Source organism: Pelecanus crispus, chromosome 6 (genome assembly GCF_030463565.1).
Source record: "Pelecanus crispus isolate bPelCri1 chromosome 6, bPelCri1.pri, whole genome shotgun sequence".
In the NCBI taxonomy this organism is placed as follows: domain Eukaryota; kingdom Metazoa; phylum Chordata; class Aves; order Pelecaniformes; family Pelecanidae; genus Pelecanus; species Pelecanus crispus.
Genome location: NC_134648.1, coordinates 62,140,119 through 62,156,581, shown reverse-complemented (window position 1 = coordinate 62,156,581; position 16,463 = coordinate 62,140,119). Strand labels below are relative to the sequence as shown.

The window sequence follows — 16,463 nt, the reverse complement described above, 5'->3', positions numbered from 1 at the left end:
ATTAGCCAGAAGGAAGTGGTAAATGCTTCAGCATACTGCAGGGCTGGAGGATAAAGGCACAGGAAGCATGGGTGGGAAAGGCGGGTACTGGACTGGAGCGCTGGATGCGGGGCAGATCTGAGGATGCTGCTGTGGAGATGATACAGAGGACGAGGGGAGGAACGAGCATTAATGTACAGGGCACAGATCCACTGGAAAAAGGTTCCTTAGTTCTGCTGCTCATGAACCCTCTCCATACTGGATCAATACTGACTAACTGATTAACATGATTGGCAGTGACCTGATCTCTCGAGTTCCGTACAGCTGTATCTTTAAGTGTGGCACAAGCTGATCTCACTCCCTTGCAATTATTCATAGTATGTGGGCTCTTTTACCATGTGATTAGTTTCTTCCCCTATTTCAGCACTGTAGTTCTCTCGCCCATTTCTTATGACAAACTTGAGAAAACCAGCATACATCAGTACAGTTCTTCATGGACTGTTCCTGTTATTTCATCATTTGCTTCTGCAGTGCCTACTGATGAAGCAGATACTGTGCTCTCTTTTTTTATCCTGAAACAGCAAATTTATTCACAGAGCGCTTCCAAACTGGTGACTGCTAATAACCTAGGCTCATCATAATACATGCTCACACTGCATGTCTAGCTGGCTTGCTTCTGCTACAAAACAGTGTGTTTGCTCATTTTTAAAAGAAAGACTTCCAGCTCTCTCAACTTTTGCATGGCTGTGATACTCCTCTGGTTGCAGTGCTGTATTTTGGAGGTGGCCTGAACTGAGTAAGATCAAAACATTCCATGTTCCTAAGTAATTTGCACATATTATAGTTCGTGCTTTCCCAAGGTGTATTTGAGTTGCTTACAAATCAGGGCTTTTATAGGAAAAGAGATATTAAACATATGTCCAGCCTGCAGTCTGAAGGACCAGTCGTCTTAATCTGGCCACTCCCCTTCAGCATGATGGGGGAAGGAGTCTGCAGGCAAAAATACTGGAGGTTTAGCTGTGTGCCCATGGGAATACAAAAGCCCTTCTGCACGTCTGGACTTGATGATCTTAAAGGATTTTCCCAACCTAAACGATTCTATGATTCTATGGTCATATACTAACCAGAAAGGGCCATTAAAACACCATTAGAGCTCATGCTCTGTGATGAATGAGGCCCACAGCCCTGCCTCAAGGTAGTAAAAGTGAAGCAAACCTTTATTGGAGCCTCAGGATTTATTCTCAAGGGGAAATGCAGTAGGCAGGAGGAGGCACAGGCAGAGCAGGACAAACTGTTAACTTGCAAGACATCTGGGTTTAACCTGAGCTGCAGAGACCAGATACTGCATGCCAACTGCATTAAAATGTCACTGCCTGTCCCACACAGATGGGACAGCTACTCACACCAATAAAGCTAGAGAGGGGATGGCCAATCTGACCAGGCTGCATCCCGGCAAGTCAGGAGCTGCTACAAAGTGTCTTAGACAGAAGAGTCTGCCTACATAAGGTCAGGGTCAAAATCCTGGGATAGGTGTCCACCCAGGGCTCAGCATGGCTCAGACCTTGGGTTGGTGCCCCATGTTCTTGTGTGTGCCACCAGCCAATGCCAGCCTTGTGCTTTGCTAGGAGTCCAGCAGGATCCCACAACGGGAGCTGCGCATCACCTTGCTCAGTGGTGGCTGCTCCTCAAGGAGGCTTTCTCAGTAATAACACACCAGATAGATAGATATTTTGGGGGCAAGATAGATGGGTGGACATGACTAGTGAGGACCTGACAAGGTAGATCCATTGGTTAACTTAGCGCACTCTTCGTTATGTTCAGAGGAGAGCCCATATCAGCCCTGCCGAGCAGTGTCTCAGCAGGTTCTCCAACTGTGAGGCTTGGTTCCAAGGGTGATATCCTCTCCACTCCTGCACAAAGCCCGTTTCCTCAGAAAAGATGGTGGTTACATGAGCCAGCAATGTGTCCTTGTGACAAAGAAAGCCAAAGGTATCCCAGGCTGCATTAGGAGGAGGTTTGCCAGCAGGTCGAGGGAGGTGATCCTTCCCCTCTACTGAGCACTGGGGAGGCCATACCTGGAGCGCTGTGTCCCGTTCTGGGCTCCCTAGTACAAGACAGACATGGACATAGTGGAGAAAGTCCAGTGAAGGGCCACTAAGATGAGTGAGGGACTAGAGCATCTGTCTTACGAGGGCCTTGTTGAGAGACCTGGGACTGTTCAGCCTGGACAAGAGAAGGCTCAGGGGGATTCTCATCAATGTATATAAATACCTGAAGGGAGGGTGCAAAGAGGACAGAGCCAGGCTCTTTTCAGTGGTGCCCAGTGACAGGACAAGAGGCAATGGACACAAGCTGAAACAAGGGAGTTTCCATCTGGAAACATTTTTTCTCTGTGGGGGTGACTGAGCGCTGGCACAGGTTGCCCAGGGAGGTTGCGGAGTCTGCATCCCTGGAGATATTCTCTCATCCCTGGAGATATTGCCCATGGTCCTGGGCAACTGGCTTTAGATGGGCCTGCTTGAGCAGCGGGGTTGGACCAGATGACCTCCAGAGGTCCCTTCCAACCCCAACCATTCTGTGATCTGTGATTCTGTAATACAAGCGGCAAGGATCTTGCACAACACCTGGACTCCCAGAACTTTTAAAAAGGTGACTTCAACTTTCTACTACAACAATGAGTGATTGCATTTGGAAGCTGTCCCTGAAATTCTCCTTGAGCTGAAGTCTGCTGTGAGTACTTTGCATTTACTCTTAGAAACTACACCCCGCTGGATGGTTCAGAGAAAAAATGTATTTAAATTAGGCATGTGGATTTGCATCTTAATCGTGTTATCATGATTAAGTAGTACCTCGGTGTTACCTGAGGCAACCATAGGCTACACACCTGAATGAAACCTGAAATAGTCAAACCCCTTCTGCTTTACATATATTATGTCAGTGCAGATTTTCACATCTGCAGGGCAAATCATAGATTGGCAAGCAGCATTTTAATGATCGAAAGAGACAGCCTTGCCCAGGACAGGCACCAATTAATTGCAGTAACAATGGATGCTTTGAAATAATGTATCCTGTTCCTGGACCATCACAAAATTAAATTTACGTCTTGTTCTACTCCTAGCATAATCAATAGCAAAACCTTGGGGTCAGCTGGACATCAGTGGATTCCAATGAAGTTATGACCATTTCTACCAGCTGAAGATCAGCCCTGGGGAGTTTAGTTATTGACATCACAAGTCTCTGCAATTTGCTATTGACTCCAATGAAGTCATGACAATTTACTGTAGCTGAGGATCTACCCCCCTCCTGCTTAATGGCAGGAACAGAAGCAGTATCCATTAAATCATTAATCCTCTCAGAAAGAGCAGTCATGACTTCATGCTCTTCTGGGTTGTCCAGCCTGAGCACTCAGCCCGTGGCAATGGCCACTGCAGAGTCTTTGTTTTTGCACTTGGAAAAGTCCCCGTTTTCCCCATTACAGCTAATGGACTCAGAACAAGAAGTGATAATCACAGCAGCTGCCTCCTCTTATGTTGTACATCTGCCCTTCTATCTCATGGTGGGGAAGCAGCTCTCTGAACCCAAGGCTGCTTGGGTAATCCCTCCTTTCTGATCTTCCCATGGCACTTGGTGGTTGGAGGACCTCCTCACCTGGGACTACGAGCTCTTGGCACCACGGGGTAATTACTGCCTGGCCTTTTGTCACTGAACACAGGGCTTTGATAAGACATGTGTGATGCCATAAAATGTATATTTGACATGCACACCAGTGGGCACAGTCTCTATCTTCATGTTAGTGGGAATGCACCCACACCTGTAACACTGTGTTTGGTCTTGTCTGTGAAGTTGAAATCCCAACTGAGGCACCTCATCGCAGATTTGATTTTCAGAACTTCAAGTTGATCCAAAATGTGTGGATCTTTTCAACATTTTATGGAGACAACTAAACAGAGCTGAAAAGAAAACACAATAAAAGTGTGGGGACTGCAGACAGCTTTTTATTGTCAGGAGTGGTCGAGGGCTGGTGACTACAGAGCGAGCTGGAGGCCCATGCAGCACCAGCAGTTGTCCTCTCCTCCTTCACTGAAGCTGGAGAGCGAGGCTTGCAGCTACTCCTTTTGAGAGGAGGGTGAATGCACTCCCAGGAGCATTGCCAGTCAACATTCAACCCCCAACCCCAAACTAGCAGGTGCATGTCCAGCTCTTTCAGGGTCTTCCCTGGCTTTTTGCCTCCCTTTCCCCTTGATTCTTGCAGGCAGCATGATCTCCACAGACCCTTGAAAAGTCCAGCTGGGTGCCACCACCCACTCCTGCAGCATCTGCTACTGGAGGATGAGTAGCTCATCGCTAGTCCCGAAGAGAAGAGGGTCAGCGTGGGGGACGACAGGAAGCCAGCCCCCAGCACGAAGGTGGGAAGGGGGGATCAAGTATTTCCTGTGAGGTGGGGGACTGGCGGTGGCTGGGAGAAGGGGAATCAATCAGAGGTAGCATTCATGCTTGCCTGCAGTGCTGTAAAGTTCAGGTCTCTTCTGAATTGCTGTCAACGTTGTTACAAACCTCTGTAATTGCTGGCATAACATGTGAGACGGAGGTCTTCCACACAGCTTTGCTGAGATGGGGTAAGGTGGAAGCCAAGGATGGTAGTATTTGTGTAAATCCAGACTGAGTGCCTCTGGATTTGTAACGGTGCAGCCAAGATCAGCCTGAAGCTTGGGTGAAATCTTTGTTCAGAGCAAATGAATAGAAGCAAAATGTCTTTTTTGCACATTGTCAGAAAAATCACTTTGTTTTTGGAAGAGGTTTTATCGAACAGAAAAGTGAGAATTATCAGGAGCAGCCTTTCAAGATATTTGATGCTGAAGTTGGTACAGTTACTTTTTCACTGTCCCAGGATACTGTGAATAAATTGAAGCCAATTTGGTCCCACCTCTATCTTTCTGAATAGTGCTTGAAAATTTATAATAAAGAACCATCAGCTGAGGATGGTTTGCCAGGTCGTCATTACTGAAGAAGTAAAAGTGTTTTCTGCACAATATCTCCTGCTGCTTTTAGGGCAGTCTACAACTGTATTTTTCCTGAACGCTATTTATGCTCTGCCTGTATCTTAGAAATAGACTGGAATATTTTCTGATTTCAACTTCTCATTACCACAAAATTATTATCTATGTATTGTCCATTGCGGAGAGGGAACCAGGGAAGAGAATACAAAGAACGTGCTTTTTATTTTGATTGTACAGTCTCTGAAAATCAAAGAGCACTTTGTCATAGAAGAATGAAGTGTGTATTAAAGTAACATTACTTAAAATGCAAAAATATTTCATTCAAAGCAGACTAGTTCTTTTCCTTGTAGGTAGACTTAGTTGTGCTTATCTCCATGGGAACACTCCTATTAAAGTCAGTGGCAGATTTTTAAAGGTTTTAGAGAGAAGACTGGAAAAGTTTTATTTTTCATCCCAAATCATTCCTCTCAAGGCATCAAAAAATTAATAAAATGCAGTATTAATTTAAAATGCAATATGAATAACACTGCTACTCTCAGCAACCCAAGAGAACTAATCCTACAGATTAGCTAAGAAAAAGGAACACATTTCCTATTTATTTTTTGCACATATCACCTAAAACTCATGTTATTCTCTGCAATGAACAGTACTACTGTCAGCTTGGCTGAACCAGAGTGCCAGAGTATCTAGCAAAAAAAAAAAAGCCCACAAAACAAAATCAGATAATCTTAGTCTAGCATCAACTCAGGTGCAAAAAATTGCCTCTAGCAACACGATGCTTTCCACACTTTGTACAAAGATTGATCTGACTGAGTCTGGCAGATGTGAAGTTGCAGTAACTCAACACTATTAAATGACAAAATGGCAGCTGTACAGAGAGCAAGACATGGTACTGCTACTTGCGAGATGTCATAAAAAATTGTCGCCGAGTATTTGGGTTTTTTAATATCATCCCTGTACTACTGCTTCCACCTCCTTTGAAGATCCCTGAAGCAGCATGAGTCTAAGGAGGTTTTTATGTTTTGTTTTGCCAGTCTTTCAACATTACCATGTGCCTAAACAGACTGGATCATTGAGCCAATGCTTTCCTTGGCATATTGCAGACTTGAAATCAGAACCGAAATAAAATCGAGCTGTTGTGTTGCCTAAATGTGGTGATGACATTCTGTTCCAGATGTCCATGACAATGACCTCATCTAAACCCCCAGTTCCCTACACTTCAGTCATTTTCAGAGAAATTCTGGAAAAAAAAAAAGTGGCTTCACAATGATTTTGATGGAAGCAGCGGCCCACTTCAGTTAATGCTGCTCTCAAAGCATGAATGGAATGGGAAGCCCGTTAATTTGATGTGATCCATTTCAGGCTCCTTGTATTAAACTGCCTGTAATCAGGAAACGTACTGATCAATAAGACTGACGGTTTCCTGAAACAGCAGCAGGGAGGCAAATTCCCTTCTTTCAGGTGAACTTTAAATAGGCATAAGTTATTGAGAAAGAAAAGTCTGTGAATAAGTACTGAGGAAAAAAACAATGCTGCATGTAGGCTGGAAGAAGTGAGGGATTAGCATGGTTTCTTTGCCTATGATGGCACTCTGCTCCCCAAGTTCTGCAAAGCAAACCAGCCAGAAGTGACAGTATTCCTAAAAGTCTCTACTAATACACCTAATTATTTTTTGCCACTTCAGGATTTTTTCTCTTTACGAAAGCGTGCAGCAAGTGCAAAATCTTTTCATATCCCAGTTTTCCTCACCTTCAGTTCGATCTAGATACTTACAAGAGCAAAACAGAAACACTGCCAACAAATGCACTTAATGGCAGAATGCACTTAACAGAAGGTAGCCTGCCAAATGGCTTTGCTGCTCTTTTTTTCTATTATTGTTATGAGAAAGCCTTTAGCGAAAATTGGAAATGACCAGACTCTCAGCCCTTCCCAGCACTTCTCCATGAGCAACTGCCCTTTCCTTCCTCCCACTTCACTCATCATCATGTGCAAAGACAAGAGCATTTGTGAAACCCCCTTGCTCAGCTAGTGCATTAGCAGTGAGCTGAAGCAGGCAGAGTGCCCTGGAAGCTGAAGCAGAGTTCTGGCATGCGCCACCCTACCAAAAGAGCAGAGACTTTGTTTTCTTTGAGAAATTTTCTACGTACTTCCCACCATGGCTAACATCACACCAAGGGTGACTTAGCTGTTGTTGTTTTTAATATTGAATACATTAGCTCAATGCTCAGGCTTACATGAGGCAATGTCATCAAAGACAGCCCCCACTGATAGACTATTTTTGGCTCCTAGTGTGGACGACAGCTGTAGATTTACACTGCTTTTGGCAAGAAGGAATTTTTTAGAATATTGCCAAATACAAACAGAGCTGGAAAGGTGACAGTTTCCTAAAAAATAATTCCAGGAAGGAACGTCTATGATAACAGCAAGATATAAAACAGTCGTGTTGCTTTTAGGCATGTTTAACTCTTTCTTAGATTCTACCTTTGGAGCTCATTACTAGGAGCTTTCTCTGATTTCAATTTAATCGTATTTTGCATTCTGAATCCTTAAAAAACTCCTCCCTTGCTCCACATTAGTCAACTTCTCTCTCAGTTAGAAATTTAATCTCATTTCCTTAATGAGTAGAATATATTTAGATCTCCTAGCTAGGTTTTCTAGCTGTTCAGAGGCTCCCCTTTGCCTATTAATGTAAAAACAATTAAAAAGCAAAACAAAAGATTACAACTTGATGGTTTTTTCTCTTTTTCTAGAATTATCTGTCTGAATGTGACAAAGTAGATATTCGCAACATCTTTTTTTTTTAGCATGGGGGTCTTAACTGTTAATGAGCTATGTTTGCAATTTCTGTCCATACTCTTTATATTTCTTCATTCTTCTTAATTCCAAAATGATCTGTGGGTGGATTTTCCTGAAGTCATAAAGCGGTGACACAGCTATTTCCTGTTGCCATCAAAATTCTGTAACAGAATTTCTCCCTCTACTAGTTACTAAGTTACTTGGAGTACAGCCAAAAACAACAAAAAAAGAGGAGACCTAAGTTGATTAGATCTGAAAAAACTTTTCAGTAGCCATATGGACTTTGTGCCTTCAGTTCTGCGAGTCTACAATGATTCCATAAAATACACGTAAGAACCCATTCGCTTACATTTTTTTCTCACAAAAAAAGAAGAGGATTTTTAAAATCAGATCAGTCCCAGAAAAAGGGGCTGTATTTTTCCATTGAAATATACCACAGGAAAAAGGAACTGGTAAGATGGATCATTTAATTCATTTTAGCCAAAACACGTTTATTTTTAGTATATGGAATTGGCACAGATGAGTAACAGAAGCAGAATACCTTCAGCTACATTTTCAAGCTTACATACATTTTTTAGGATGTATACCGAACATTGCTTTTCAGCTAGGTAGTTTTTTTGTAACTGCAAACCTTGCTGTGAAACCCCAGCGTTATCTACAATACACAAGGCTGTTAACTCTTCGCAATAGTTTTTGAAATCTTTCGACTAATTCTGGAATACCTACAGTACCGCTCATAAATAATCCTGCACGTGTTGGTCTGATACACCAAACCTTCCATAGTTGTTAAAGCAGGCTACAGTTATCATCTGTCACCCATCTGTCGTTTTCCCAGCACAGCATCTGATTCTTCCCTGTGACTGGTGTAAGTCAGGAATAGCTCTTGAAATCCCTGAATTCTACAAATGTAACACAGACTGAGGAGACTGGAAATATTAGAGCAATTGGTAGGCAGAAAATGGCTATTTCTTCATCCAGCTGCAGTTTCCTTTATAATCTCTTCCTTGCTGAAGGAGGTGGTGATAATCACCATCTGCCCGAACAGATAGGAAGAGGAAAGATAAGTATTGTAACAGGATCTTTAAAACTCTGTTCTCCCTAGCCATTACTCTGATCAACTGCCCAAAAATGAGTCTTTGAAGTGGTAATAAGTGGAAAATGTTACACTCTTCCTTTAAATAAAGCAACAGCACCAGAAATACAATTGGAACCGTTAAAATGTTAAGGATCCTGCAAATGAATCTATCTATGATATTAAACAGTTTGAGGTCAGGTGAAACAACTGTAACCAGGGAGGAACACCGAGAGAGAACAATGAAAACTTCTAGATATGCTGTGAAATATTTTTTCAAGTGGATGTTTGCAGAAGGAAGTACAAAGAGACAGAAGTCATTTAGGAAAAACAAAACAAAACTATTTCAGTCCACTGTGGTTTTTCTTTGTTTTAAAATTACAGGTTCTCGGTATAAAAGTATGCTTCACGGGATCTTCTATCAAACTGCATTTTTTAGAATTAACAGGTCCCAACACGCCTGTACCTTCTTGATCCAGGTAGTAGGTCCAAACGCACAGTACAGTATTATTAAGACCTGAATAGCTCACAGATATAACAGGTATTTGGTGTCAAAAAGATATCTATCAGACATGCCTGAGGGGCAAGGGCTCCTAGAAACAAGTATTTCTGTAATCATCTGCTGGAGCTCTCTGTCACATTGGGAGCAATACTTTCTGCTACAAAATACTCCATCTAGCTCTGTCTGGTTATGCTTCTGATCCTTTGAAAAGGGCAGCTCCCTCTGCGCAGCACTGGTCGGGTTTGGCCTAGCCATTGGCCCTGAAGGTGATGGTTGAGAACATTCAGGTCTTTCAACGATGACAGATATGGCACGTCTGACCGTGGAGGACCCCTGGCAACTGCAGCTACCACAGTGCAAACCCCTGTCTAGCTCCAGCTCCTGGAGGCTGGGGGTTTCCCAGCGCTGAGAACCAGCACTCGGCTGCCTCTCTTTCTGGTGTGATTTCAGAAAGCACACAGTGCTCCATCTACTTGCCAGGGGAGACAAGCAAGGAAAAGGCATCCTTCCCAGTTCAGTTTTGCATCAGGACCTGACTGGCTGCATTCCTAGAGGCGTAAACTCCCATCTCAAGCTACTCAGCATCTTGCCTTAAGGTGCTGCAGCCTCCAGAGAGAACAGTTCTCAGACTAAGTTGTAATGCAAGAAAAAAAAAAAAAAAGCGCAGAAAGTTTGCCTTACACTGAGCTCCCTTCTCCTTCAAGGGAGGACGGTCAGCAGCTGTTAACACACAGGGCTCTATTTGCCCGGGCTAGCTCCTGCTGTTTTGAAATAAAGCCCTATCACCAGGTAGGTTTTGAAAGGCGCAGAAAGCCACAGCTTCCAGGCGCCATGTCCTGCTGCGGGGGCTCGCCTACCCTGCCAGCCCCGCGCCCGTTGCCAGGGGCTCCACCGAGGCAAGGCCGGCTGCAGAGCAGGGAATCGTGGCGGAGGCAGGGAAAGGGAAGGCCCCGCTCCAGCCGCGGCCGGAGAAGCCTCCCGAGCCCCCCACATCGGCCCTGGGCGGGCAGCGCCCAGCGAAGGCCTGCGGGGACGGCGGCCTCCGGGGTCACCCCCGTCCTTCGAGGGAAGCCACGGCCTGGCGCAGCCTGGTGCGGGCCTGGGCGGCTCGGGGCAGGCTGCCCGGCCCCCAGGGCCCCGCCTGGCCGGTGAGGGGGGCACTTCGCCCCCGAATCCCTGCTGGGATGGCGGAGGCGGGGACGCTGCGCCCCGCCGCCGGGAGACGAAAGTGCGGACGGGAACCCGCAGCTGCTGCCGCCGCCCCCCGCGGCGAATCTGCCGAGGCGACGCAGGGACCCCCGCGCCCCCCCGCGCGCTACGGCGCGGCGCTCGCCCCAATCTTCCTGGGCGGCTTCGCGCGGCCCTGCCCACGTCGGAGCGCGCGGACGCTGCGTGGTGGGCGTGGCCGGGCGCCGCCGGGGCCGCTCCGTGGGACGCGCCGGGCCGCGCTCGCCGGGGCCGCCGCTGCCGGGGGAGGAGGAGCGGTAGCAGCCGCAGCCCGTCCCCGCCGCCGCCGGGGCGAGGCCGGAGCGGGGGGGGAGTGGGGTGGCCGGGTCCGGCCCATGGACCGTCCGGGCCTGAGGCGGAGCCCGTGGAAGGAGCCGCTCGGCCCCGGCGCGGCCGTGAGGGGCGGGAGGCGGCGCGGGGCGCGGGCGGTGCGGCGCGGCTGAGCGCGGCGCCCCGGGCCTGTGCGCGTCGCCGTCCGCCGGCTTCGCCGCCGCCCGAGCGGCCCGGCCCTGCCCTGCCCTGCCCTGCGCCCGCCGCCGCGGCACCATGTCGGCCAAGGTGCGGCTGAAGCGGCTGGAGCAGCTGGTGCTGGACGGGCCGCAGCGGCACGACAGCGTGCTGAGCGTGGAGACCCTGCTCGACCTCCTGGTCGGCGTCTACGCCGAGTGCAGCCGCGACTCGCCGCTCCGCCGCGACCGATACGTCTCCGACTTCCTCGAGTGGGGTGAGCCCGGGGGGGATGGGGGCCGTGAGGGGGAGGGACGGGGCCCGGGTAGCGGAGGGCTGTGATTGGGGAGGGGGGGGAGGGGGATCCCCGCTGCCCTGGTCCCCGGGCGAGGGCCGGCGAGCTGGCCCGGGAGGGCGGCCCGGCCCCGGCAGCGCGCTCCCCGCCGCCGCTCCCGGCTGCAGCCGGGCCGGGCGGGGTGGGGAGAGGCCGCCCCTGGATGCGGAGCCTCCCTGGGGAACACCCCCGCCGCCAGCCGGGCCTTGACCCCGGCAGGTCTCCTCCCAGCTCCGCTCGGTCCCAGGCGAAGCGCTTGGCAGCCGGCAGCAGGAACAGCACCGGAGCGTCCTTGGCCTGAAACGCTGCTCGGCTTAACCCGAAACGTCAGGCTAATCCCGAGCTCCTCGGAGGGTGTCCTGCCTGGGGGAGGGGGCCGGCGGAGAGCAGCAGTCTTTGAAATACGGCTCTTGTGCCGGGTTTGTTGCTGTTAGAGAGGGCGTGTGTGTGTGTGTGTGTGTGTGTCTGTCTTGAAGGAACAGCAGTTACCGTTCATCATGCAGTCTTTTTAATTTGGGCATGCCCCTGAAGGACAGAGCAATTCCAGGCAACCTTTATAACAGCTTTGTTTAATGGTTTCCTACTGTTAAGCAGCCTGATAATGAGAAACCTCCAATAGTCGGGAGCGTGCTGACAAAAGAAAACACGGATGCTTGTGATAACACTTAGGATAAAAGTTTTCTGTCCAGTGTTGTTTAGTTAAGACTATCGACTACAGGTACGTGGATAGTAGGGATCCTTCCCTGCTGCATGCCTAAATGAGTTTATGCTAAAATGGCCATGGTGGCTGACTGGTTTATTCAGCTGAGTAAGTTATGAATATTAATGTATGACAAAGGTGACTTAACTTCTCCATGGAATAAAAATTGGAGGGGAGGGAGGAGAGATCATTGCTCACGAGTATATTGTCCCGTTTATCAGCTGTTCCATGCATGTACAGTTAATTAGGCTTTTAAAGAGCCCTCTTAAAAAGAAAAAAAAACCACCAAAAAAACCCCTGCAAAACAAAGGATTTCCTAAGGGAGAGGGAGGGACCGATTTACTTCAGTAAATGCAAATGTGTCTTTAGCTCTACAGACCAGAGCACTAACATGTAGGGACAGCTGGTTCTCCTTAATTTCTGTGGGGACCACCACTCTTTGTCATACGCTAACAAACTAAGAGGATTCACTTCCTGGACTCTTCTATTGACGTCAGTAATGCGATTGCCAACTGAATAATTAACCACTTTATCACATCTGCCCTGTAAAGGCTGCAGCCTGGGGAACATTGATTATTTGTTTTGGGGTGGGAGCTTTGTACGTCTTCCGCAAAGTGCAATCTGGTTTCATACTCTTGTTTTTAAGCTGACGGCTTGAACAAGTGAGCACCTACAAACTGTTAAATGTGATAGATTTAGACTAGGACTGTACTTTGAGCATTGAAGTTGAGGAAAGGATTTGGGACTGGCCAAAGAATGATATGCTTTTTCTGTAGCACTGCTGGTGGCTGTGTCTTACTGATTGATCCCTGTGTTGTCATTTTCTGTGTGATGGAGAGGCCGATTATCCAATTGTTTATAAAATCGCTTCTTTTAATTCTATTTATTGTGTTCACTGAATGTGAAAAGGTTACTGACTTGATGAAAACTATAGCTCGCAATAAAAACAGTGTGTAGTTCTTACTGCAGTGTGGGATTACCCTAGTATAACAAAGTGCCTATTCAATAAATAATTGAAATGTATGTGAGCTACCATCTGGTGCTGCAGAGTAGGGATAAAAGTTTATAATCCAGGCTCTTGATGGTAAGGGGATGGGCCTAAATCTGGGCTGCTGCATATTTGTGTTCCATCAGCAAGGAATACCCTTAAAACCAATTACAGTTGATACTATGTGTTCCTCCCTGTCCTTCAAGCTGTTAAAAACAAATAAATACCAACAATGAGACACCTTTTATCTGTGTCCTAATGCCCTCACAGTGTGTTTCCACTGACAAGGAACTTGTTTCTGCCTCCAGCTAATAAGGAAAATATCATGCCAAACACGCTAATCTTCCTCATGTCATGATGTGCAGTCTTAATTACAGCCTGATTCTCTGTTAGAAGATATTCTGGATTGATGTGCACAAGTTTTGTGTGCTGTTGTGTGTCTGTAGAAGCATGAGAGTGTAGTTAAATATTTGGGATATACTTTGAAGATCAGTCTTTCTTTATCAGCTGGAGACAGACAGAATTTCCTTTTGACAAAATGGAGACTTATCACTGACAAAGGAAATAAGCTGCATAGGTATTAAGGTTAAATTAAGCTGAGCTATATAACAAGCATTTCTTTACTATTTTGGATTTAAAACTGGGTGTGAGGTATCACACATGTAAAATTCCTTTAAAATGATTCAGCATGGCTGATGGACTTGCTTGCATTCTTAATTACCAAGAGAAAATAGAGTTCAGGTGTGGTAGTTGAGGCAGAGTTTTTTTTTCCTGACTGTGGGGTGCAGAGGAGATGCTGAGTTGTGTGGTGTAGCTGCTGGATGTGGATATCTCTGCTCTCTGACAGCAGTGTGATGCTGCTCATATTCTGGAGCTGGTGATTATACGAGAAGGGAAGTGGGAAGTCCGGAAATAAGTCCCATGTTTATCCTGTGAGACTTATGCCACCTTTTCCCTATTCAACCTCTGTAGAAGCCTTGCACCTCACCTGCAGAGGCCAGTGAGCCCCAAATAGTGGATCTCATTGCTTCTGTCCTATAAATCCCGCTGCTGCTTCCTGGCAGTCCTGCCACAGGCTTATTTCTTCAAAATCTTCTTCCTATTTGCTAACCATAGAAGAGCATAGGGTGTGGCTGTTCGCCTTGAGGCAGCTTGTGGCTTCCATCACTTTAGAAATGTTCTAAGAATCTGCCATTTTAACCTTGGCAATTGTAGCTTTCCCATGGTGAATGGAGCTTTCAAACAGACTGTATTTTTTCCCTATACTGAAAGTATAATACGCATATCTTTATGCCGAGTATCTTTAGAGAAGAGCTAGCTGAGCTGCAGGTGAGGAGTTCAGAAGTCCTTTTCTTCTAGTTATTTATAACTCCTGTTGAATAACGTTCTGCCTAATTGGTTATCACTGTATTGTTTATATAATAGATATTGAAGTAATGCTCAGATTCCTTAGTGGGAATTGAATCCAAGTCTGTTAGATAGCAGTCCCATGTCTACATCTTCAGAAAGAATTTCCCAAATCTGTGCTTAGTGTCTTTTAAACTGTTGCTGCATCTGCTGCTCCTAGAGTGAGAAATAGTGAGGAATCCTAACAGTGAGGAGTCCTGTTTATTCTACGTATACTTCCTTATTCCTCTCTGAAAGTCGTCAGTGAAACTGGGCTGCTACAACCCTTGTGTCTGAGGCCAAATTGCTTGACCATCTCTACTCATTCTTCCAGTTGTCAGGAGAGCAACCTAGCTGGCATCTGGGAAGGTGCTGGAACTGGACAGTCCTGGGTCCTAGAAAGCCTGTAAAACAGTCTGCATGGCCCTGGAAGTCTATGGAGGTACTTTCCTTGGTAAAGCTGACCTAGGCCACTAGTGAAGACTACCTAAAGCTATCAGTAAGCACAGAGGAGGCTGCATGGCCTTTGGACCTACCCGATGCATTATGGTGCACACCACTGCTTGGGTGCTGGGAGGTGGTGTTGTCCATGCACTGCAGAGGGACCTCCTAAGAGACTCTTCCTGCAAAAAAAGTATGCTGTCCCTTGTTTCATGTGATGAGGGGAGTAGTACAGCAGTGCTGGAGCAGCATGGCTGCAGCTCAGGTGACCATGTCACCTGTCCTTTGGCTTTCAGGTACAGCGTGTTCTTCCCTATGGAGCCGCTTGTTCTGTCATACTGAGGGATCTGAATCTCTCATAATGCTGTGCTAGAATGGCTGCTTGCAGGGCACCTTGCTGGCTGGCGTCACATTCGTGCTTGTCTGACGTCACCTTGTTTTTCAGGAGTTATCTTAGCTGGCTGTGGCTGCTGCTTACTGCCCCTTTGCTTCCAGTCAGCAGGGACTGGCACAACCGGCTGCCCCATTTTTGAACAGCTACTTGGCACACTTTGCAGCCAGTAGGCAAGCATGTTCAGAGAAGAGTCTAACAGGAATGGGCCTTATTTGTATTCAAAATGCTCTTGGTGATGCATAGCCTTTCTTGCTCCAGCCTTTGTTTCCTCTGACCCTGTTTTGTACTGCTGGCATGCTACAGAGGGCAAGATGGCACACGTCCCCACGTAGTTCATTCAGTCTTGTCTCACTCCTGGACTGTGTACTGGCTCGTCCTCTCTGTGAGAACACCTCAAAATCAATGTCAGCGTAGTTTAGACTGATCTGAAATGTGGGTTGATTTTTTTTTTTTCCTTGAAGCAGGTGCATGGGATACTTCTGTGGACTGTTTCTCCCGATGTGTTATGAGCCGTCTGTTTGAATGCTGATTTCTGTGTTCTCAGTTTGTGCAAGGTCTGCTACCCAGCTAGACTGGTGTTCTGCTTTTGTATGGTGGTGGTGGGTTTTTTCTGTTTGGGTGTTTTTATTTTTCCTGAGAGGAACTTACTTTAATGGGGCTGAAGCTGTGGGGAAAAGAAAGAAGTTTGCAGATGATTATCACAAGTAGGCTGCCTGGGCACCTGCTGCCGAGCCCTTGAAGACAGTCTGGTGTAATAGGCGGTGGATGCTGGTGTAGTAACAGCAATATATTCCCAGTCTGGGCTAGAGGAGGGAGAAATGTGCATGCAGAGTGCTCAAAGCAACCCCTCTAGCCTAGCCTCAAGTTGCCACTTTTGAGTATATATCCCTTGCACTTGAGGCTGGACCATGCATGGAAGGTTCACCAGAAAGGGTTGCTGTTGTGCTGCTGGTGGTGCAGCGATTCACAGCTTTGGGTCACTGTCAGGCCTGGTGCTTCAAGTTTGGATCTTGCTGTTGGGGGGGGCTCTGTGAACTTTGCAAGTCTACTCCTGGACCTGCTTTCTTCTCCTTCCAGCTCTGCTTAAAGAGGCACCTTTCAAATAAAAAAAAAAAATCTAATGAAGGAAGGGAGAACCTTGCAGGGTGGCCTTTCTGTCAGAAGAGTGTAGAGCCTGTCCTCTCAGCCTGAAAGCAGTTG

The 16,463-nt window shown here is 47.0% G+C and overlaps 1 protein-coding gene across 3 annotated transcripts in view; it reads left to right on the top strand.

Annotated features, from left to right (window-relative positions):
* Positions 1-11,119: 11,119 nt before the first annotated feature.
* Positions 11,120-16,463, top strand: part of CDC42BPB (CDC42 binding protein kinase beta) — a 97,924-nt gene continuing 92,580 nt past the window's right edge. For all 3 annotated transcript variants that reach the window (XM_075713133.1, XM_075713132.1, XM_075713131.1), the window contains exon 1: positions 11,120-11,297. In XM_075713133.1, the coding sequence (XP_075569248.1) occupies positions 11,120-11,297 (178 nt within the window). The remainder of the gene's footprint in view (positions 11,298-16,463) is intronic.